The sequence below is a fragment of the Oryctolagus cuniculus genome, chromosome 1, assembly GCF_964237555.1.
Source record: "Oryctolagus cuniculus chromosome 1, mOryCun1.1, whole genome shotgun sequence".
Taxonomy (NCBI): Eukaryota; Metazoa; Chordata; class Mammalia; order Lagomorpha; family Leporidae; genus Oryctolagus; species Oryctolagus cuniculus.
Window position 1 is genome coordinate 78,138,630 of NC_091432.1, and position 24,100 is coordinate 78,162,729.

Sequence of the window (24,100 nt, forward strand, 5' to 3'; positions counted from 1 at the left end):
CTTAACTCCCCAGCTGGCTGCAATGGCTGGAGCTGCACTGATCAAAAGCCAGGAACTAGGAACTTCCTCAGAGTCTCCCATGCAAGTGCAGGGGCCCAAGCACTTGGGCCATCTTCTACTGCTTTCCTAGGCCAAAGCAGAGAGCTGGTTCAGAAGTGGTGCAGCCAGAACTTGAAAGGGTGCCCATATGGGATGCTGACACTGCAGGTGGCAGCTTTACCCACTGTGCCATAGGGCGAGCCCCAAGCCCACATTTTCTTACCTTTAAAATGGGGTTAATAATCATGCCCATTTCATAGATTGTTATGAAGATTAAGTGAGTTAACATTTGTGTGGTGTTTAGTACTGAGCCTGGCAAACAATAAGTGCTATGTAAGTTTTTTAAGACAAAATAAAAATCCTGCTAATAAAATATTTAAGCATACATAAATTCATTATAGTTTTCTTTTACACAGTTATTTTCATTCAGTAAGAGGAAAGATTACTTCCTAGGAATCATTTGGCAGTATCTGGAGACATTTTCGATTATCACAGCTGGGGGAATATTACTGGCATTTAGAAAGTAGAGACCAGGGATGCTGCAAAATATATCCTAAATTTTATAGGCTAGCCTGCCACAACAGTAAATTATCTGGTTGAAAATATCAATAATGCTGAAGTTGAGAGCTCCTGCTTCAAAGCAACTAGATTTTTCAGACCCTGTAGAAATGTATTCTTCTAGAAAAGTTTAATGATCAAACTCTGGGTCTAACAACAGTGACTAATTTAGAGTTTGGTACTAATAAGGCTTTGAGGGCCAATTAGCTTTGTGCTAGTCCATGACCATAGTCTGCAAGCCCAATACTAGTCAATCATCTCTATGGCAAATGTGAGGCATTAGTCATATGGGGAAATAGACAAAGAAATGACAAGGGAATGGAAATGTGTAAGATGAAATGCAAATAGTTCGATGGATATTTAATAGTGATATTCTTATGAAGAGAAACATATACATTGCAGGGTAGGCCTTTAATTTAAAAATCTGTTTATTTTCATTTTATTTGAAAGACTGAGACAGAGAAGGAGAAAGAGGAGGATAGGTGGAGAGAGATCTCCTATTCATTGGTTTGCTGTAGTGAGTGGGAGAGAGAGGGTAGAGGACACAAAATTTGTAGTTTTGTATCTTCAGTCTGTATCTTTTGTGTTACATGGTCTCCACAGATGCCATACGTGAATTGTGCTTAATGCTGCCTTAGTCTCTTGGATCATCCTTGGAATATTCGTGAAGATACTTGTTTATTTTTTCCTCTAGATACTTTATTTTTTTATAACTTTCAAATTTAGGTCTATGATCCATCTCAAATTTATCTTAAGTTTTATTTTGTGTTTGTTTGAAAGCTAGAGTGACACACAGAGAGGGAGGGAGAATGAGAAAGGAGAAGAGGAGAGGAGAAGGAGGCAGAGAGGGAGAGAGTGTAAGGGAGAGGGAAAAGGGACAGAGAAAGACAGATGGATTTGTTTGGTTTACTGCTGGTTTACTCCCCAAAGGCCTGCAATAGCCAGGGCTGGGGCAAGCCAAAGCCAGGACCCTGGAATTTCATTTGGGTGAAGCATGGGTTGCAGGGACCCAAATACCTATCAGCTGGTGCACCGCGCTGATCCGAAGCCTGGAGCCAGATGCTTCTCCTGGTCTCCCATAGGGTGCAGGGCCCAAGCACTTGGGCCATCCTCCACTGCACTCCCGGGCCACAGCAGAGAGCTGGACTGGAAGAGGGGCAACCGGGACAGAATCCGGCGCCCTCACCGGGACTTTTTTAAGATTTATTTATTTGAAAGTCAGAGTTACACAGAGAGAGAAGGAGAGGCAAAGAGAGATTAACAGATTTCAGTTTAAAAATCTTCAAAGTAAATGTTTTTGAATAGCTGAGAATATGGTGAAAGCATGATTTTTCAAATAGTTGGCTATTTCTTGCTGCATTGTATTTTCTTTTGTTCATCCAAAATAACTATTGAAGGAGATAGTTTTCAACTAACCCAATGAAACTGTGGAGTCAACATTTAGTCATACCATATTCAGTGACAAGGATTGTTGGATATAGAAACTGACAAATCTATGGGAATTATCTCCAATATTGAAATACCTGGAAGTGGCTATGTTATCTCTGACTTCAAACAGATCCTAAGTACCCCATGTAGGATTCATTTTTTTAACCTTTCTGAATACTACCTATCTCTTCTCTCTTTCTTAGATTAATCTGTATTCTTTATAGAATTTGTCTGTATTTTGTCAAATAGGATTAATTTGGTTGTAATAACTTGAAAATAAATGGGTGAAATAAGCTGTGTGCTTGTGTGTTTTAATGATGGAGAAGACATAGAGGAAGATTGGTAGACAAATATCTGGACTGATATGAAAATATGCAGGAACTATAAATTTTGTGCAAGGAGGCTCAAGGTTTTTTTTGGCACACAGGTAAAACACAATTCTCTGATGAATCTTCAGTTTCCACAACCAAAGTTTCAAATTTTAGATTCACATGCAGTTGTAGGAATTAATAGATTCTGTGTTTCTCTCAGTGGTAGCATCTTGTAGTATAATAGTACAATAGCACAACAAAATTGATACAATCAAGACACAGAATATTCTTAGCACCTCAAGATCCCTAACATTGCCCTTTGAAACCATATTAATTTCCCTCCTGCTCACCAGCTTCCACTTAATCACTGGAAACCACTAAATTATTCTTTGTAATTTCGTCTTTTCAAGAATGTTATATAAATGAAATCACATAGTATGTAGTCCTTTGAGATTGATTTTTTTCTACCCAGCATTATTCTTGGGAAATTCATTAAAGTTGTTTCATATATTGCTAGTTTATTTTTTATTTATTTATTTTTTATTGCTAAATGTTATTTATCCAGTAGTACGGATATGTTGTAGTTTGTTAAACCATTCACCTATTGAAGAACATGTGGGTTATTTCTAGTTTCTTTCTTTCTTTCTTTCTTTCTTTCTTTCTTTCTTTTTTTTTTTTTTTTAATATTTTCTCCTTATCTCAAAGGCAGAGAGTCAGAGATCTTCCATCTGCTGGTTTATTCCCCAAATACCTGCAACAGCCTGTCCTGGGCTAGGTTAAGGTTAGGAGCCTGTAACTCCAATGTAGGTGGCAAGGACCCAAGTACTTGAACCATCATCTGCTGCCTCCAAGGGGTACATTAGCAGGGAGCTGGATTAGGTACTCCCATATGGGTTGTGGGCATTCCAAGCAGCATCTTAAATGCTGTGCCAAATGCCTACCGTTCTAGTTTTTGACTTACAAAGTTTCTATAAACCTTCATGGACAAGTTTTTATGTGAACTATAAGTTTTCATTTCTCAGAGATAAACATGCAGGATTAAATGTATTGGTTTTATGTTAATTGCATGTTTTGTTTTTTAAGAAACTGTCAAATTGTTTTTCAGAATGGTGATACCATTTCACATTTTCATCAGCAATGGATGAATGATCTGATTTCATCAAATCCTTTCCAGTGTTTTTAATAGTTATTATGTTTTACTTTAGCCACTCATTCTGATATGTTTGTAGGGATACCTTATTGTGGTTTTTATTAGTATTTCCCTGATGGCTATTGTGCTTACATACTATCTATATATTCTGCTCTGTGAAATGTCGGTTCAGTTATTTTGTACATTTTCTAATTGGATTTTTTTTTTTACTGTTGAATTTTGAGATTTTTAAAAATATATTAATACTAATCCTTATGTGATTTTCAGATATTTTCTCTGATTTAGCTTATGTTTTTATTAAGTCTTTCACAGAAAAAAGTTAAATTTTTGATAACAATTTATCAGTTTTTCCTTTTATGAATTATGCTTTTGTTGTCAATTCTAAGAACTCTTTGCTTGGTCTTATGGCCATAAGATTTTCTCCAATTTCTATCTCTAAATGTTTTATAGTTTTATATTTTACATTTTTGTCTGTGATACATTTTGAATTAATTTTTGTGTAAGGCTTGAGAATCCCATTGAGATTCTTTAAAAAAAATTTTTTTTGAACTATGCATATCTACTTGCTCCAGTACCATTTGTTGAAAAGGCTATCTTTCTTCCATGCAATTGCTTTTGTAACTTTGTGAATGATAAGTTGGATGTATTTGTGTGGATCAGTTTCTGGGTTCCTTATTATGTTCTGTTGGTCTATTCCTCTATCAATGTCATACATTCAGATAATGTAGATATGTAATAACATTTTGAAATCAGGCTCCTCCCATTTTATTCTTTTAAAAAAACTTTTAAAAGCTGTTTTAGTTCCTTCACTTTTTTATATGTATTTTAGAATAATCTTGTCTGTAACTACAAAAATCTTTGTGGGATTGTGATGGGAATTTGTTTAAACTTACATATTAATTTGAGAAGAATTGGTGTTTTTACTATGTTGAACATTCCAATCCATGAACATTGTATGTATGCCTCTTCATTAATTTCCTTCATCAGCATTGTCTAATTTTCAGCATATATTTGTTGTAGATTTATATCCAAGTGTTTAAATTTCTTTTATAAATGCCAGTGTATTTTAGTATAGGTGCTGCCAAAGTGAGCACAATGCCAGTGTATTTTAAATTTTGATGTCCATGTAATCATTGCTGTTACATGGAAAGTCAATAGATTTTTGTGTGTTTATCATGTGTTATATGACTTTGCTGGGCTTTTTTACATTTTCTGTATAGACATTCAGGTTATTTGCAAATTCCTTTGCAGGAATGGAGAAGGATTTTTTTTTAACTACCTGAATATTTAACAGTACCAGATTCTGCCCAATGTTAAGTCTAACGAGGTGTTACATTCCAAATCCTGAAGATACTAGGAGCTGATGATATGGCTGAGGATCAGGGAGGAACTAAAAATGACATCAACATTTTGTTCCTGATTGAGAGGATATCATGCTGTTACTTGAGGTAGGGAACTCAGAAGTAAAAGAGTATTTGGGGAATACAATGAGTTCTGCTCTGGATATGTTGATTTTTTTGGTGCCTTATTGGACATCTCAGTTGAGATGTTCAGTAAATATTTGAAGTGAGGATTTAGGATAAAGTATAGAATTAGAGGAACAAGTTAGAGTTATAATAAGAATTTCTATATTGAGATACCAGATGATATTGTGGTTGATAGTAAATGTATAATGAGTAGAGAGAGAGAGCTGATGAAGAAATGCTAGCAAAGAAATGGCATTTAGAAATACCATAGGAGAATGAGAAGAATGCACTATCACAGAAACTACAGAAACTTCTCTCTTGTCAAAATTCTACCACTTTTCTGTCTTAGAAGAAGATTGAGTTAAATTTTCCTGGCATCATTACCTGCCTATTCCCATTACCTATTGGTTGTTCTCTAATAGGCTTGTCTATTACAGTTTCTTGTTCTATTGTGTTACAGCTGTGTTACACAGTTCTATTGTGTTCTATTGTGTTACAGCTTACTGTTTGTTTATTTCTCTATCAAGATTTTGTTCCTTGAAGGGAAGAATTAGGTCTTGTTCTTCATTATTTTCCCTGCATATGGTTGTTGAAGTAAAATAGAAGATGGTCAGTGTCAGAGGCTTCAAGGGGTAGTTAAGAAGAAGTGAGTAGAGGACATGAGGCTTGTTGATTACTGACCTTATTAAGTATTATCTGCAGAACGATGACAAGTGAATGGAGAAATTTACACCCCCTTTCCTCTTTCCCTATTATATTGTTCTAACCTTTGTTCTTTTGATATACTGTTTCATCATGATGATAAAGTGTTCCTTCTCATGACCTGTGAGGAGGCCACTGTTCTTCCAAATTACCTTCTCAGTGATGAAACTGCTGCCTACTACTGCTCAACTTCTATTGCTTTGTGTATTATTATATTACTGACACTTAATCATTGTTCAATATCTGTATCCATATCTTGAGCCTATTATGATTTATATTGTTTTATTTCCCATAATATTAATAGTGTGCTCACTAAATAGTTAGGTATCTTTTTTTTTTTTTGGTAAAGATTAATTTATTTGAAAGGGATGTAGGTATTTTAAGCAGTGACTTAACTGGCTGTGCCATAGCACCCACCCCAGATATCATGTCCTGATTTTTATGTATCATTACTAAATTATGTCAGGCATTTTTTTTTGTTTTAATATAGATATTTCCCTTTTAAATTCAAAGTTAACCCCTCTCACCATGCTCCACCCCATGTTTAAAGCTAACTTAAAAATCTAAGTCATGAGGACTATAAATATAATATTGTTAATGTATTTTTGTAAAAGATTTCTCTGATAAACTTCTACATATAGGATTATAGGAATCTGTTTCTTTTTCTAGTAATCCATAGCTACTATATGCATTGTTACTAGTTTTTCTTTTTCCTTCAAAATTTTTATTTATTTGAGAGGCAGGGAGAGACAGTGAATGGGTGTGATTGATACTCTATCTTCTGGGTCACTACTGGATCAGCAGGGCAATTAACTCAGTTTGGTTTCTTACATGGTTGGTAGGAACCCAATTAGTTGAGCCATCACTGTTGCCTCCCTGGATCTTCATTGGCAGTAAGCTGGAGTCAGGAGCTGGTATTGGGCAATGAACCCTGTTTTGATGTGGGACATGGGCATCTAACAGGCTTCTTAAATAGGAAGCTAAATACCCACCTTATTACTAGATTCTTAATAACAGTTTTTCAGATCTTTTTTCATGGACTTCAGGAGGCTAGAAATCATTAATTTTATTTTTTACTTTTTGTATTCCTAGCATATTTTTACTTTATAGTAATCATGTCTGAATAACTGACTGCATTTTTCTAGTTTCTATCACCGAGGTTCTCTAATAATAGCTTGATAACATCTGTGGCATAGTTTGGTTATAACATCAAATTTTTATTTGAATTACAATTTATTTTTCTGTTTGCAAGTAATTAAATTTTCCTATTTCAAACTTTTAAAGGTATTACAAATATTTATGCTAATATATGGAAGTTACTCATCACATGACCCACATTGTAATTTCTTGGTGTATATTTTACCTCCAATAATTTCAGTTGTGTTCTTTTTGATCTTGGCAGCTGTAAATAGGCCAGTAAAATGCTAGAATTTTTAATTTTTTTTAAAGATTTATATTATTTACTTGAGAGGCAGAGTTACAGACACAGAGAGGGAGAGAAAGAGAGGTCTTTCATCTGCTGGTTCACTCCTCAAATGGCCACAACTGCCAGAGCTGGACTGATCCAAAGCTGGGAACCAGGAACTTCCTTCACGTTTCCCATGGTGGTTCAGGGGCCCAAGCACTTGAGTCATCTGCTAGTGCTTTCCCAAGCCATAGCAGAGTGCTGGTTTGGAGGTTGAGCAACCAGGACTTGAACTGGAGCCCATATAGGATGCTGGTGCTGTGGGCAGATGCTCAACCTACTACACTGCAGTGCTGGTCCTTACTTTACTTTTAAAAATACATACTTTCATTCAATAACTTCCATATAAGAGCTAATTTAAGTTGAAAAAGTTGGTTGGATTAAACAAAAAGCCTTTCTGTTTTTCAGATTGCAGCAATTCTTCGAAAACGAAAATTAGACTATTATTTACATAAACTACTTCCTGAGATCCTACAATCTGCTTCATTTCTGACTGCTAATGGGGCCTTGTATATTGCTTTCTTTTGCACTTTAAGGTTGGTATTCATAGTCATGACTAGATGTTAATACAAATTCCTTTGTTGAAATGGAAACAGATGTTTACATAAATGGTGTGTAGGTCTATTTCATATTTCTTGTTTTTTTTTTTCTTTAATATGTAAAATGTTTATCTTAAAGGAATATTTGTAAAATCAGAAGCTGTGGGCCTCATGGCCCAAGTTGTAATAGAAATTTCCAATTATTGGTGTCATTATGTTGCAAAAATGCCTTAATATGTCACACATTTTATGAAGCTTGCTTGCTATATTTACCAAGTTGTTGAGTGGGATTTCTTAGATTCTAAATTTCACAGGTCAGGAATTTAAAACAGCTATACATAACATAGGTCAGGGTAATATGAAAGGAACAGACTTCAAAAAGGACTATGAAATGAATATATTATGTACAAAACAGTAAGTTTATTTCTTGTGTATGCTACTGGTAGAATTTTTGGTCCTAATTGAGTCTTATATATATTACATGTGCTACATGTTTTATATATTTTAGATACAGGCTAGATTTAATATTTTGAGTGCTGTGACACTCCTAATTTATTTATGAGATATCTACTTCTTTTTATCTTTTTCTTTTTTGTGTTTTTTCCCACTGATTGTTGAAAAATTCAAGCTAATATTTTTTATATCTGTCAAGTTAAAATATTGTCTTCACATTATCCTTATATGAGGGTTGCTCAAGTAGTTCTATAGATATATTTTACATACAGTTAAAGATATAGTTTGAAAGTGTCTTTTATAGATTTTCTCCCTAGAGCATTTATATTTATAAGATTAGATTATGCAGAAAATAATTGATAAGATTTTCTTGCTATTGAGAAACCATACTTTTAAATTGGATTGAAAATCTATATAAGGAAATTTCATTGTGTGGTATCTAGAAAGTTTCTAAGACTTGTTAAAAATCTGAAAATTAGATTACAAATAATTAGATTTTAATTAATTACAATAAATGTAGTAAGTTACTATTGTAATATATTTCATTGTATACTTATGAACCTGTTTGGTTAAGTTATAGAAGCAGAAAGGGGGTATAATTAAAGGTGTTTCAGTGTTCTTCCTATAACTGATTCCTCAAGTCCATTTTCCTTTAGTGAGCATGTTCAGTAATTTGTTAAGTTCTCTGTGGATACTTCTTAATTAAAAACAATTTATTTTTTCATTTTATTTGAAAGGCAGAGAGGGGGCCAGCACCGTGGTACAGTAGGTTAATCCTATGCCTGTGGTGCTGGCAACTCATTCCATATGGGCACCGATTCTAGTCCTGGCTGCCCCTCTTCCAATCCAGCTCTCTGCTATGGCCTGGGAAAGCAGTAGAAGATGGCCCAAGTGTTTGGGTCCCTGCACCCTCATGGGAGACCAGGAAGAGGCACCTGGCTCCTGGCTTCGAAACGGCACAGCTCTGGCCGTTTCGGCCATCTGGGAAGTTAACCAGCGGAAGGAAGACCTTTCTCGCTGTCTCTCCCTCTCACTGTCTGTAACTCTACCTCTGAAATAAATAAATAAATAAATAAATCTTTTTTTTTTTTTTTTTTAAAGAAAGACAGAGACGGAGATCTTCCGTTTGCTGGTTCACTCCCCAAATGTATGCAACAGCCAGGACTGGATCAGGCCAAGGCTACAGAGCCTGAAACTCCATCTTGGTTTCCCATGTGGGTGGCAGAGACACAAGTATTTTGAGCCATCCCCATTTTCACATTGGCAGGAAGCTGGATAGGAAGTGGAGAAGCTAGAACTTGGCACTCTGATATGGCATGTGGGCATCCCAAGTGGTGACCCAGCCATTGCACCAAATGCCTGCCCCATCTTTGTGGATTTTGTACTGGAGGGAAAACTATGTCTGTTCTTATCAGGAAGGTTTCTGATACCTATATCAGAAATACCTAAGTGATGTGTCATCAATAGCTTTTCTAATCTTTTAAAATCTGAACTTCAATTAAAAAGATGATTTCATTTGTGATTTCTTTAAAAATTAAAAAAAAATTTTTTTTTTTTTAATTTTCACCTACCTTTAAGGCAGAGGAGGACAGGGAGATAGAAAGAGAGGGAAAGAGAAGAGAGGGAAAGAGAAGTGAGCGCCAAACAGATAGGACTAGGCCAGGCTGAAGTAAGGAGCCCAGAACACTGTTTGGGTCTTTCATGTGGGTGGCAAGGACCCAAGACTTTAGCCATCATCTGTTGCCTCCTAGGATCTATTAACAGGAAGCTGGATTGGAAGTCAAGTAGCTGGAACTTGAACCAGAAATCCAATACGGAATGCAGGTGTCCCGAACAGTGGCTTAGCTCATGGTGCCACAATACCTTCCCCTAATTGTGATTCTTTATGTCTGTCTGTCTGTCTGCCTATTGACTTACCTACCCACCTACCCACCGCCTTTAATGCATGATTTAGTAACTGACCAACTTTGTTCAGATAATTTCTTATAATTTTTATTTGCTGCTTCTGCTTTTTTTGAAACATTTTTAAAGGAAAAAATATCTTCCTAACATCTCCAGTTTTCCTTTTATTCTTTAAAAATCCAAGCAGCTAATGGTCATTTATAATATGTTATGTACTGTGAAGTTTCTACTTTCAAGGAGCATATTCTAGTGAATAAAAAATTATATATGTTTAAAATTAAAAAAAAAGACTAAAATACTTTAGTAAATGCTTTAAGAAGAGTTGTCAAGGGCTGTAGGAGCAAATATAGAAAGGCATTTGTTGAATATCATGTTCAAAAAATGAAAGTAGTGAGAATTGTAATCACAGCTACTACTTCCTGAGTCCTTACAGTGTACTTGCATGCAGCCTTCATGACAGCTGTATGTAATATTATTATCCCCATTTGGTAAATAAGGAAGCTCAAGAACACAGAAGGCTTGACTAACTAGCTGGTTTGAATCCAGAGAATGCATGATTGAATATGAATGACTGAACTATTAGAAGGAGAGATTTCCCTTGTTTGCTGTTGTAGGAGCCTGAACAAGAGATGGTGAGGGACCCAACAAAGGCAGAAGCAGTGGGTTGGAGAGGAATTTGAGAGGTAATTTGCAGAATTTATCTCTCAGATTTAATGTATAGGGTAAGAGAACCAAAGTTGGGGATGATTCTGTCAAGCATAAGTGGATAGTTAATGCATCAAGGAAAATAGAAGAAGGAGAACAAATTTCTGGGGGTAGGAGAGAGAAAGATGAGTTTGGTTTTGGACATGTTGAATTTGAGGTGCTATGGGACATTTGATTTGGGGGTAGACTGAGAAGAGAAACTTCTGTTCATAATAATGGAAATGAACAACTGGGAATTTCATACAAAAAATCAAATTTGAATTTCAGGAAGATACTTGGAAAATTCTACTCATGGACTCCTGGCTTTGGTGCCGCTTTGCCAGCATCTTATATGGCCATTCTAATCGAAAGAAAAAGCAGGTAAAATTTTACATATTATTTAATAGAACTGGTTATCTATCCCCTACTCCAGCTAGAGATTTTTGTTTCACTTATGACTTATGAGAAGAAGTATTTCAAGATATATTTTTTCAGTTCTTCAAATATTTGAGTGAAAATTAATTTTATATTAATATTTATATTTATTATGTCTATAAAATATACAAATTAACTTTATAGAGCAATACTACTCATTTGTATACTAAAATTGTAGAGTGCTATGAGATGAAAAAGGCAAATTATATTTTAAAAAACTATTTATTTGAGAGGCAGAAAGACGGAACAGACTGACAAAGACTTCCCAACATCTGGTTCACTCTCCAGATGCCCGGCATCTAGGAATTCTATCCAGGACTCCAATGCCTGTGGAAGGGAGCTAAATACTTGAGACATCTCCTGCTGCCTTCCAGGGTGCTTATTAGCAGGACATTGGAAACCAAAGCAGGTCTGGGAGTTGAACCCAGCCTCTCTCTCATGGGGAATGAGCATCCCAACTGTTGCCTTTAATTGTTCCAGCAAACTGCCCTGGCATATGCAAATTCTAATGAAAGATCTTTTCCATAGCCACTATGCTGTTTAACATCTAATTAAATTAACAATAGTTTTCTATTATCATCTAGATCTGTACTTCGCTTCAGGCTTCTTGAGTTACCTCTTTTAAATAAATTATTAATTCATCTTATCACTAAAATTTTTTTTGATTGTTATCAAGCCAAAATTTTCCTTGTGAACTAATAAGATTTGCATAAAATGTTGCAAATTTATGTCAACTATCAGGTAAAGTAGAAGCTTTTGCTATCTCATAAATAATAATTATTTAAAAATATTTTTTATTTTGTTTATTTGAGACACAGTGAGAAAAGAGTATGCTCCCATCTGCTGGGTCACTTGCCAAATTCTCCAAATGCTGGGAGCTAGAAACCCAATCCAAATCCAAATCCCCCACATTGGTGGCATGAACCCAATTATTGAGTTATCACTACTGCCTCGCAGAGTCTGCATTGGCAGAAAGCTGGAGTCAGGAACTGAACTGATACTGAACCCCGATATTCTGATGTAGGTCACAGATGTCTTACCTGCTTGGCTAAAGGCCCACTCCCAATAATTATCATTTTTTTCTTTCTGAGAAATTTATCTACTTTTGTTCCAAAGAATCAATTGGGATAATATATTAAAAACTTACAGTTTATGAAAATGCTTATTCTAGTTGATGACTTCCTTGTAAGAATATCAGTAGGTCTTACCAGCCAAATCACCTGAAGCAACTCTTAATTAATAGCACCTAAATTTTTCTGTTTCTGTGTTTCATTTTATCATGATACTTTGGATTTTTGGAATTACTGAACTCAAAGAAGTGGTGGAGGTAATAACCTCAACAAAATCAAGTCAGTAATGGTAGAAACATAGCTTACTGTATGCCAGAGGATAGTACAGCATGGTCATTAAAGTGTGGATTTTGGTGCTGTACTGTCTAGCTGAGGAATCTGGCTCAGTCACTTGCTGTGTGACTGCTACAGCTTACTCCTCACCTGAAAAATGAACATAATGATAATCTATTTTTAGAGTGGTTCAGAGAAATAACTGAATTAGTATAATGTAAAAATACTTAGAACAGAATCTGGTACATTCACTGGATGACTAATGAATGAATGAATGATATTGGGTATATTTGCATGTCATTTTTGGCCATTCTCATATTTTCTTTGGAGGAATCTCTGTTCATTCAGATCCTTTGCTCAGCTTTTTAGTTTGGTTGTTTATCTTTTTGAAAAACATTCATTTATTTAAGAGGTGGGAGAGAAAGAGAGAGATGGAGAGACAGAAAGAGAGAGAGAGCAAGCTCCCATCTATTGAATCATTCCCCAAATGTCTACAATAGTTGAGGTTCTACCAGGCCAAACCTAGGAGCCAGGAACCTAGTCCAGGTCTTCTAAGGGGGTAGCAGGGACCCGTCCACATGAGCCATCATCTGCTGCCTCCTGGGGAGTGCCTCAGCAGGACATTAGAATCAGGAACAGAACAGGGACTCAAAGTCAGGCACTCCAGTGTAGGGTGTGAGCATGCCACGTGGTGTCTCAACTGGGAGGCCAACTACTTTCCCCAGAGTTATTTATCTTTTAACCACTGAATTGTAAATGTTCTTTAAAAGTTCTGGATATTAGTCCCTTGCTACAATCTGCAGCTATTGTCTCCTGTTCAGTGTGTTTGTTTCAGTGTGTTCTTGATTATATATCCTTTGAAGCACAAGTTTTTAATTTTGATGAAGTCAAGTTTATCGGTTTACTCTTATGTTGATTGTATTTTTGGTATTATGTTTGAGAAATATGACCAACACATAGATTCACTTCTGTATCTTTATTTCTCTCTCATTTTTATGGTCTTAGCTCTTACCTTTCAGTCTTCCATCCGTTTTGAGTTAATTTTTATATATGCTATGAGTAAAGGTGGGTATTACATGTTTAATCTCATTTTCCACATTTATTGCTACACTATATAAATGCAATTGATTTTTGTATGTTTATCTTGACTCCTATGGCCTTGCTGAACTCACTGATTAGTTCTAGTTTTTGGTATATTCCTTGAGTTTTTCTTTTTTTTTTTAATATAGGAAATTATGTTGTCTGCAAATGGGGATAGTTTCATTTCTTCTTTTCTAAACTGTGTGTCCTTTTCTTTTCCATTTTTTTGACTTATGGTGCTGATTCATCCCCCAAATGCCTTTTAACAGTTGTAAGCATTTGTCCCTGATTTCAGGGGTATGGTGTTCAATCTTTCATCATTAAGTATGTTTGCTGGGGGGTATTTTTTTTTTTTTGATGGCTTTATCAAGTTTAGAAAGTTCACATTTATTTCCAATTAGATGAGAATTTATAATGAATGGATATCATGTTTTGTCATCTGCCTTTTGTCTTCCTTAGCCTGTAGTGCTTTTTTAAGTATCAATAAGGTCAAGGTTGATGATAATGTTACTTATCTGCCTCTGGGTTTCTCAGCATTGGCACTGCCAAAATATTTTAGGCCAGATAATTCCCTGTGAGGAAGGCTGTCTTCTGCATGTATTCATTCATGACATTAGCACTCCTTCCTCTCCTTGCCACATCAGAACAACCCAAAATGTCTCAACACACTATTAAATGTCCCTATGGGACAAACCACTCTTTGTTGAGAATTACTGAACTATATCTTTACTAATTTTTTTGGTCTAGTTTATCATTTGCTGAGAGGAGGATATTAAGATCCCCAACTGTGGTTTTGAATTGTGTATTTTTCTCTTTATTAATTTCTGTGGTACTTTTATTGTTATACATATTTATTATTTGCCATTGCTTCATCATGCACTTTCCTTTTTTAAAAAAAAGATTTTTTTATCATTTATTCCAAAGGCAGAGTTATATATATAGAGAGATCTTCCATCCATTGGTTTATTCCCCAAATAGCTGCAATGGTCAGGGATGGGCCAGGATGAAGCCAGGAAGCAAGAGCATCATTCGGGTCTTCCACATGGGTGAGAGGAACCCAAGTACTTAGACCATCTTCTGTTCCTTTTCCCAGGCCATTAGCAGGGAACTGGATTGGAAGAGGAGCCTCTGGGACGTGAACTGGCATCCATATAGGATGCTGGCATCCAGGCAAGAGGGCTTTACAAGTTATGCCACAGTGCCAAGCTGTGCCAGGATGCTGGCCCCTAGTTTTGCCCTTTACTTAGTTTATTTAGTTCATTTTCTGACATTTAATTAATGGGTGAGTTGGGCTTGTTTTCTGTTTTTCATTTTTCTGTTCCATTTCCTTCTTTTCCATTGTTTAAATTTGAATTATAATATTTTTTTTATTTTTACTGTTTGCTCTGTGGACTATATTATGCATCTTTATCCTTTACAACTTCTTAGTGTTAATATGTTACTACGTTGCAGAATGAGAAACTGCTTACCTTAGGATCTGTTTTTCTTTTCCCTCTATTTCTTTGAACACTAATATTAATTCAAGTAAACAAAGTAAAAGCATAAATTGATGCTAAAAGCAGTAACTGCTTAGGTCATGAAGAAACGGTTCCTAGAAGTGAGGTGATAATGTGCATTTGGGTTGCTGGTTTATTTTCTGCTTTATTTTCCCTTTTGGTAGATGACGTTTTTTAAGCTTTTTTTAAACTTTTATTTAATAAATATAAATTTCCAAAGTACAGCTTTTGGATTATAGTGGCTTTCCCCCCCCATAGCCTCCCTCCCACCTGCAACCCTCCCATCTCCCGCTCCCTCTCCCATTCCATTCGCATAAAGATTCATTTTCAATTATCTTTATATGCAGAAGATCAATTTAGAATATATTAAGTAAAGATTTCAACAGTTTGCACACACACAGAAACACAAAGTGTAAAGTACTGTTTGAGTAGTAGTTATAGCATTAATTCACATTGTACCACACATTAAGGACAGAGATCCTACATGGGGAGTAAGTGCACAGTGACTCCTGTTGTTGACTTAACAATTGACACTCTTGTTTATGGCGTCAGTAATCACCCTAGCTTTCTTTTTTTTTTATTCCCCGTGAGTTTTTGCATTAGTTTTTCATTTTTAGAAATGGGTTGTTCACAAAACATTTGTAGGTGTTATAGATTATAACCTGTTCTAAATATTAATTGAAGTATTTTTATTGTTTTGAAGAAAAATTTTTAAGTTTAGATTTGTTTAACTTCTTTATAACTGTTACCATGATTGTAGAACAAAAATTGATTTTACTTCATGATTGTTACATAAATGAACTCTGGTAGTTTTATGTTTGTTTTAAGGGTTTTATTTATTTATTTGAAAGACAGAGTTAGAGAGTGAGAGAGAGGGAGAAGAGAGAGAAAGATCTTTCATCTGCTGGTTCATTCCCCAGATGGTCACAACAGCCAGGGCTGGGCCAGGCCAAGGCCAGGAACCAAGAGCTTCTGTGTCTCCCGCATGGGTGGCAGGAGCCCAAGGACTTATGTCATCTGCTTTTGCTTTCCCAAGCACATAAGCAGGGAGCTGGATGGGAAGAGTGGCAGCTGGGATTCGAACTGGTTCTCATTTGGATGCCAGCCTCACAGGCAGCAGCTTTGCTTGCTGTGCCACAGTGCTGACCCTGATGGATGTTGTTTCTAACTTTCCATTGGGTGATGCAGTTAACAGTACTGAGAAATAGCCCTTTCAATTGGGAATTGTATGTTTGTAGGCATATCACCCACAAGTCCTGGTTGAGTCTAATTTAAACCTTTTTAGCTTTTTTTTTTTATTATTCAAAGTCTAGTGAGATTTTGAAAACCAGATTTTGTATTTTTTAGAGTTAAACATTAAAATAGGGAAAAGCAAAACTTTTTTCTCAATCTCTTTACATGTTGTCTTAGAGTATGTTTTGTTTAAGTTAATGTGGTCTGTGCTTATTTGCAATTATGTCCAAGTTAACTTACAGGCCCAATTTCCTCTAAAGAACTATACTTTGCCTACCACAAATTTGTATTAAGATTTTGTTAAACATCAAAGATCTCTTAATAGATTATAAGTAATTTACAAAGGCTGAAGTTAAATTTTAAAATTTTTATATAAGGTGCCAAAAATAAAGCATTTTAGTATTGTTCTTTGTGTCTTATAAGGAAAAAGACATTATAATTATGCCTTCAATTCATAGAGAAAAATCAATGATATGTTGGTAAAGAAAGCCAGTGGGCAACTGGAAATGTGAATATAGATTCAGGGGAAAAATGATAGTCAGAAAAACATCTTGGAAGTTTCCTTCTTTTAAGTCATTCTGAAGTTATCAGGGTATGAGTGTGAAAACCCAACATTAAGAAGAGGTCTGAGGTTGAAAGCTGGGAAACAGCAACATTAAAAGAACTAGTTATCAACTGAAATGTTCAGTCTATTTTCTACAAATATCAGTAATATAGGAATGGAATAATGGATAGTGGTAGTCGTGTTTTTTAAACTTTTACAACTTTGTTTAATAGTGGAATCTTTGCTCAGAGACTATAAATTTTTTGTATAATCAGCTTTTCAGTACAACATGGTATCTATCCATCTGAGTATGTCAGGCATACATATAGATAGAGACCTGTCTGTATCACTTAATAATATCTTCATCTGTATTGGTTTAATTCCCTACCCTCTCTTTTTTTCCCTCTCTCTAATCCATCTTTCTCTGTATCCCTCCCTCTCTTCCTTCTTTTCTAGAATTAAGCAGGCTTTGCCAGCTAGTTCCTGACACCTAGTAAGAGGGAAGCTTACTTAAATCTTAATCGCATCATTGTAGGGTCCTGAGAAAGCTTTGAAGTTGTTTCCAGGGTTGCTTAAAAAATTTGTGCCACAAAGCATTGTGAACATAGTAACTCAGCAGGAAGCATTGGTAACATCTAGTTTATCCCTAGGAGGGCTGTTAAGAACTAGTCTACTCTTTCTTTATCTAGGAAGTGTTTTGTGGTTCAGAAAGTTCAGATGGATTTTGCTTTGTAGAATTGCTATGGAATTTGCTTTGATATTTAGTGTTAGTTTAGATTGGTTAAAAACTGCAGTGTGCTCAAACATGAACATTCATTAAAATATCAAAATTTCATTTTTATTTCAGGTTATTATGTTGTATTATATTAGTTATGAAATAGAAATGATTATACTCTGTTTACAAAGTGCCTATAGCCACATTTCTTAATACTTTTTAAGATAATACCCCCAGATATGCACCCCCACTTAAATTTTGTGTGCAGATTTGAGAGGAACATCTTTTTGCCTGTCAGGAAAAAAGACACTTAAAAGAAATTTATCCATGGTTTAAAGAAATACTGCCTATTCTCTGAGCTTCACCAGGGTTCTGATCTAGAGATTCTCAGTAGAATGGGAGTATGTGTATATCAGTATCTCCTGTCAAGTTTAAAAAGTTACTTATTGTCCTTCTTGGCCCTGGCTTCTGTTTTTTATGCTAAGGCCACCCTCTGATCTAATTGGCACCTTTCCCATCACTGTTGTAGCAATCTTTTAATATGTAACTTTGTTTCCAGAGAGGATTTACTTACTAGGAAGGGAGTGGTTGTTTTTCTTCATATTTAAGATATATATATATATATATATATATATATATATATATAGTCAGCGTTAAGTACTAAAATGGCATTTAATTAACTTTTCATTTTTTGGTAATACTTAACATAACTGGAGAAGTAATAAAGTAAATCACTAATCTGATTAGCTACAAAGTTGCCATTGGAATAGAGGGTGAAGACATTGCTCCAAGGAAATCCTACCAAAAATAATGTGGCTCTATAACCCAACATATCGTACCCTTCAAATATATTGTCCTCTAATTTTTGAGACTCTGGGCTGGAATTCAGAAAAAGCTGGGAAGGAGGTTTTTGGAAAGGATAAATTGAAACCTGAGACTAGAATATGGTATAATCTAATAATAATAATAATTCCTTTACTTTTTCCACAATAAGAATCTGTTAGGTGCTGGCTTTGAGACACAGTGGGTTAAGCCATTGCTTGAAACACTGGCATCACATATCAGAGGGCTGGGTCAAGTCCCAATTACACTACTTCCAATCTCGCTTCCTGATAATGCACCTGGGAGGGCAGCAAAAAATGCCCCAACTACTTGGGTCCTAGTCACCTGTGTGGGGACCAGGATGAAGTTCTAGGCTCCTGGCTTCTACCTGGCTGGGTCCTGGCTGGCTCTTGCAGGCATTTGGGGCTGAGCCAGCAGATGGAGGCACTCTTCCTCTTCTGTCACTGTGCTTTTCAACTCAATCAATCTTAAGAAAAGGAATATGTCAAGGTTTTAGTCATCCTCAAAGCACAGAAACCTGTTAAGATACCATATTAAACAAGTTAGTGACTTACAGCATTTAAAGGTAACTTAGTAGTATAAAGATTTTCAGTGTGGAAGCGTGCATTGGACAAAACTGAAGGCTGGAGTCAGATGAACTGATTCCCAATTTCAACTTGTCTTTTTATACTTTTATTTTAACGTACCTGACTCATGATCATGAACAGAGTAAGGATAATATTATCTGCCTTAACAGGGCAATGAAAGGACAAAATCTGATTTCATGATATTTATTGCATATGGTGTGCATGTAAAATAATCTGATCACTTCTTTTTTTGCCAATAAGTTGGTATCATTAATTGTCCTTTCCTCCTATTGGTTTATATCTTAGTTTTAGTGATTAAATGTCTATAACATATGCCTTTAATATGCATCTTTTGATTAGACTGGGTTTCTAGAAATACCTTGCTGATTATATGTCTAGTAATTCCATACTCATTGATTTAGCATCTCTTAAATGCTAACTACTATTACAGGTTTGTGGAAATTTAAGGCAAACAAGGTATTCTTTATAGTTAAAGAATTTTATTATCAGATAGGTGAAAGCTAGCAATGAAACAAACTGTAGCTACTTTACTGTTGAGTCTTCTAGAATTATGTCAGTGGATCAAATGTTTTTCAAAATAGCACTAGACCTTAGTTTAACTTCCTAATGAAATATGATTATCAGGCACTACCACTGAAAGTACAGAAGTACTTTTATTTTGGAATTTATAATTAAGAATTTTTTTAAACAGTGTTTGGTGAAAGTGGGTACTATTTAAGATGCATTTTACTTTTTTCTTCTGTGTATTTGGGACTCTTAGATGCTAATGGTCCTCTAATTTTTCTTAACTTATATAAAATAAGTAATTTAGAACATCTTTGATTTAGAATTTGGTAGGAACTATCAAGATTGGTAAGAACAATTTCAATCCATATGTTGAACTCCCAGGAAAGAGAGTGTAAAAGTGTCTGTACAGATCATCTTACTAGGGATTTTTAAGTTCTTTTCTGGGGGAGCAGTAGGACTCTGTTATTCTACCACCAAGTGCATTAGGACCTGCTAGGGAGAGAAATTGCTGAGCGTGTGGCATTGTGGGTCCTAGACCTTCTCCTCTCCTGTCACAGTAGGTCCAGTACTATATTTTATATATTCATGATAAGTATAAATTTTTTCTTTGAATAATGTTTATTACTAAAAAAGGTAAGTCGAGAACCAGCCCTATCCCCTCATTTTAGTAACAAAATGACAAAATTATCAATGAATTAAAAGTTTACTAGAACCCTGATTTCCTTACTTCTATTTAGATCTGTTTGGTTAAATCATACTGTCTCCATGTGGCCTTGGGAGTATTCAAATTCTTATTAAACTGTTTTCAATAATGAACAGTCAAGACTACATATGAATGAATATGACACCAAGAAGATTTCCTTGTTTTTTTTTTTTAATTTTTATTTTATTTTTTTTGACAGGCAGAGTTAGTGAGAGAGAGAGACAGAGAGAGTTATAGACAGAGAGAGACAGAGAGAAAGGTCTTCCTTCCCTTGTTTCATTCCCCTAATGGCTGCCACAGCTGGTGCACTGTGCCGATCCGAAGCCAGGAGCCAGGTGCTTCCTCCCAGTCTCCCTTGCGGGTGCAGGGACCCAAGGACTTGGGCCATTCTCCACTGCCTTCCTGGGCCACAGCAGAGAGCTGGACTGGAAGAGGAGCAACCAGGACTAGTACCCAGTGCCCTGACCAGGACTAGAACGTGGGATGCCGGCGCTGCAGGCGGAGGATTAGCCAAGTGAACCGTGGCTCTGGCCTCATTGTACAATATTAATATGAGGGCCTGGAATGATATTTAAATGACAGTGATATTAATATGATGCTGAAGTATGCGTACTGAAAGTGATCATAACTGAAACTAAAATAAATTTTTGTGAATTTAAAGTTTGTTATTTGAACTCTGGTGTTGAACTCTTAAGACATGTTAAAGATGTCTTTCCTAGAGAACAATATGTACAAAATTTATTTCTCATATGCTGCATAAGCTCAATAAATTACTAAAAGGCAGAAAACAGTTCTTATCTTTGAGTGTCTATCTGAATTATTTTAAGATAAGTTTGGTAAAATATATGCATTATTTTTGTAAATTGGGTATTTATAGGCCGGCGCCGTGGCTCACTAGGCTAATCCTCCGCCTAGTGGCGCCGGCACACCGGGTTCTAGTCCCGGTCGGGGCGCCGGATTCTGTCCCGTTTGCCCCTCTTCCAGGCCAGCTCTCTGCTGTGGCCCGGGAGTGCAGTGGAGGATGGCCCAGGTGCTTGGGCCCTGCACCCACATGGGAGACCAGGAAAAGCACCTGGCTCCTGGATCCTGCCATCGGATCAGCGCGGTGCGCCGGCCGCAGCGCGCCAGCCGCGGCGGCCATTGGAGGGTGAACCAACGGCAAAGGAAGACCTTTCTCTCTGTCTCTCTCTCTCTCACTGTCCACTCTGCCTGTCAAAAAAAAAAAAAAATTTGGTATTTATAGACGTTTTGTTTTGTCCTTAGAAAGTTCTTCTAGTTCTTAATTTCTCACTCAAACTGAAATTAAAACCAAAGTGATTCTTTTTTTTAATAATTTTTTTATTTATTTTATTTATTTATTTATTTATTTATTTATTTTTATTTTTTGACAGGCAGAGTGGACAGTGAGAGAGAGACAGAGAGAAAGGTCTTCCTTTTGCTGTTGGTTCACCCTCCAATGGCCGCCACGGCTGGCGCGCTGCGGCCGGCGCACCGCCCTGATCCGAAGGCAGGAGCCAGGTGCTTCTCCTGGTCTCCCATGGGGTGCAGGGCCCAAGCACTTGGGCCATCCTCCACTGCACTCCCTGGCCACAGGAGAGAGCTGGCCTGGAAGAGGGGCAACCGGGACAGAATCCGGCGCCCTGACTGGGACTAGAACCTGGTGTGCCGGCGCTGCAAGGCTGAGGATTAGCCTACTGAGCCGCGGCGCCGGCACCAAAGTGATTCTTAATGACATTTAGTGAACTAAACAGTTGCATTATGAATGAAACAAATAGAAAACCTTATTTTTCAGGAGGAATACATTTTCATTTAGAATAGCTCTGGACTTGACTTTTTGATGAGATGATTTAGTTAAGATTCTTTAATATTAAATTTAGAGTTTTCAAGCATGAACATAGACTAGTAACAAATTTTAGGACTTTTCCTAATAACAGATAACCTAAGACAATGTGAATTTTAAAAATATAGTAAATGACCACTAAACAGAATAAATTACAGAATCTATTTAGATCCAACTGAAAATTTAGTTCAGCATACTCTATATCCTTTTCTAAGGTACTGGTATATTTATCAACTCCATAATAAGTCTTTTAATAGATTTCTAAGAAATTATGAGGTGATTATTAAGTAAATTCAAAGTTTAATCTCTGTTTTTAAAATTATTTGCAGGAGAGGACTGCTAACAATTTATATGGCCAACTTGGTAAGTTATTCTTTTTTTTTTTTAACCTTTGAGTTTTTTCTAAAGTATGAAAATCTTTCTTAAAAAATCACATTTCCTTTAAAAAGGGAAGTTACTGGTGTTTGAGAATATTTTTAGCTTCTATTTTTAATAGAATTTTTTAATGATTAAAAATTTTATTCATATAAACAGAAAAGACTACAAGTATTTCAAAGATATGATTCTAAGAATAGTGATATTTTCCTCCCTCCCTGCTCCATCTTTTGTTTTTTTAACTTTTGCAATGATGTATTTTTAATTTTCTTAATACTCATAGGCTTAATGTGTTACTGAATAAAGAGGTCAACAAATTAAAAGTAGAAATACCACTGTTCAATAGGCATATAGACAATGACTATAAACAATAAGCACATCCCAAGATGTCATTTTTTTCATATAAGGTTTTTTTTTTTGTGCTCTATATGAAATTAGCTACCACAAATCAGAGAAAATATGTGATATTTGTCTTCTTTAGGTCTGGCTTATTTCACCCAGTGTGGTGGTCTGCAGTTGCATCCATTTTGCTGCAAAAGACAGGATATCATTCTTTTTTATGACGGAGTAGTATTCTGTCATGTATATAATATTTAAAAAGTTCATTTTTAAATTTTTTTTAAAAATTTATTTGACAGAGTTATAGACAGTGAGAGAGAGACAGAGAGAAAGGTCTTCCTTCTGTTTGTTCACTCCCCAAATGGCCATGACGGCCAGTGCTTTGCTGATCTGAAGCCAGAAGCCAGGTGCTTCTTCCTGGTCTCCCATGCGGGTGCAGGAGCCCAAGCACTTGGACCATCCTCCACTGCCTTCCTGGTCCACAGCAGAGAGCTGGACTGGAAGAGCGCCAACTGGGACTAGAATTGGGGCCCACAGGGGATGCAGGCACCGCAGGCAGAGGATTAATGAAGTGAGCCACGGCGCCGGCCCCAAAAAAGTATTTATTTATTTATTTATTTATTTATTTATTTATTTTTTGACAGGCAGAGTGGACAGTGAGAGAGAGACAGAGAGAAAGGTCTTCCTTTGCCATTGGTTCACCCTCCAGTGGCCGACCGTGGCCGGCGCGCTGCTGCCGGTGCACCGCGCTGATCCGAAGGCAGGGGCCAGGTGCTTCTCCTGGTCTCCTATGGGGTGCAGGGCCCAAGCACTTGGGCCATCCTCCACTGCACTCCCGTGCAACAGCAGAGAGCTGGAAGAGGGGCAACTGGGACAGAATCTGGCGCCCCGACTGGGACTAGAACCCTGTGTGCCAGTGCCGCAGGCAGAGGATTAGCCTATTGAGCTGCGGCGCCAGCCAAAAAGTTCATTTTTAAAAACATATTTTCATTAAAACCTTTTAAGGTTGTTTAATAGAGTTTAGGCAGCACTAAAATAGTTCATCCAATAAAAGATAAAATATTTATGCACCCAAGAATAGATCCCTTTTTAAAAGATTTATTTATTTCAAAAGAGTTAGAGAGAGAGAGAAACAGAGAGAGAGAGAGAGAGAGAGAGAGAGACAGAGACAGACAGATTTTCCATCTGCTGGTTCATTGTCCAAATGGCCATAATGGCAGTGGCTGGGTCCATCTGAAGCCAGGAGCCAGGAGCTTCTTCTGGGTCTCCCACATGGGTACAGAGGCCCAAAGACTTGGGTTATCTTCTGCTGCTTTCCCAGGCACATTATAAGGGAGCTGGATCAGAAGTATAGCAGCTGGGA

At 36.5% G+C, this 24,100-nt stretch overlaps 1 protein-coding gene across 7 annotated transcripts in view; it reads left to right on the top strand.

Moving 5' to 3' along the window:
• The window catches only part of TMEM135 (transmembrane protein 135), a 289,095-nt gene that overhangs the window by 11,999 nt on the left and 252,996 nt on the right, over positions 1-24,100 (top strand). For 4 of the 7 annotated variants that reach the window (XM_002708646.5, XM_051821457.2, XM_051821444.2 and 1 more), the window contains exons 2-4: positions 7,528-7,655; positions 10,986-11,078; positions 22,353-22,386. In XM_002708646.5, the coding sequence (XP_002708692.1) occupies positions 7,528-7,655; positions 10,986-11,078; positions 22,353-22,386 (255 nt within the window). Of the gene's footprint in view, positions 1-4,737; positions 4,935-7,527; positions 7,656-10,985; positions 11,079-22,352; positions 22,387-24,100 lie in introns of all 7 variants that reach the window. The other 3 variants (XM_008262983.4, XM_051821463.2, XM_051821449.2) reach the window with 2 other exon arrangements.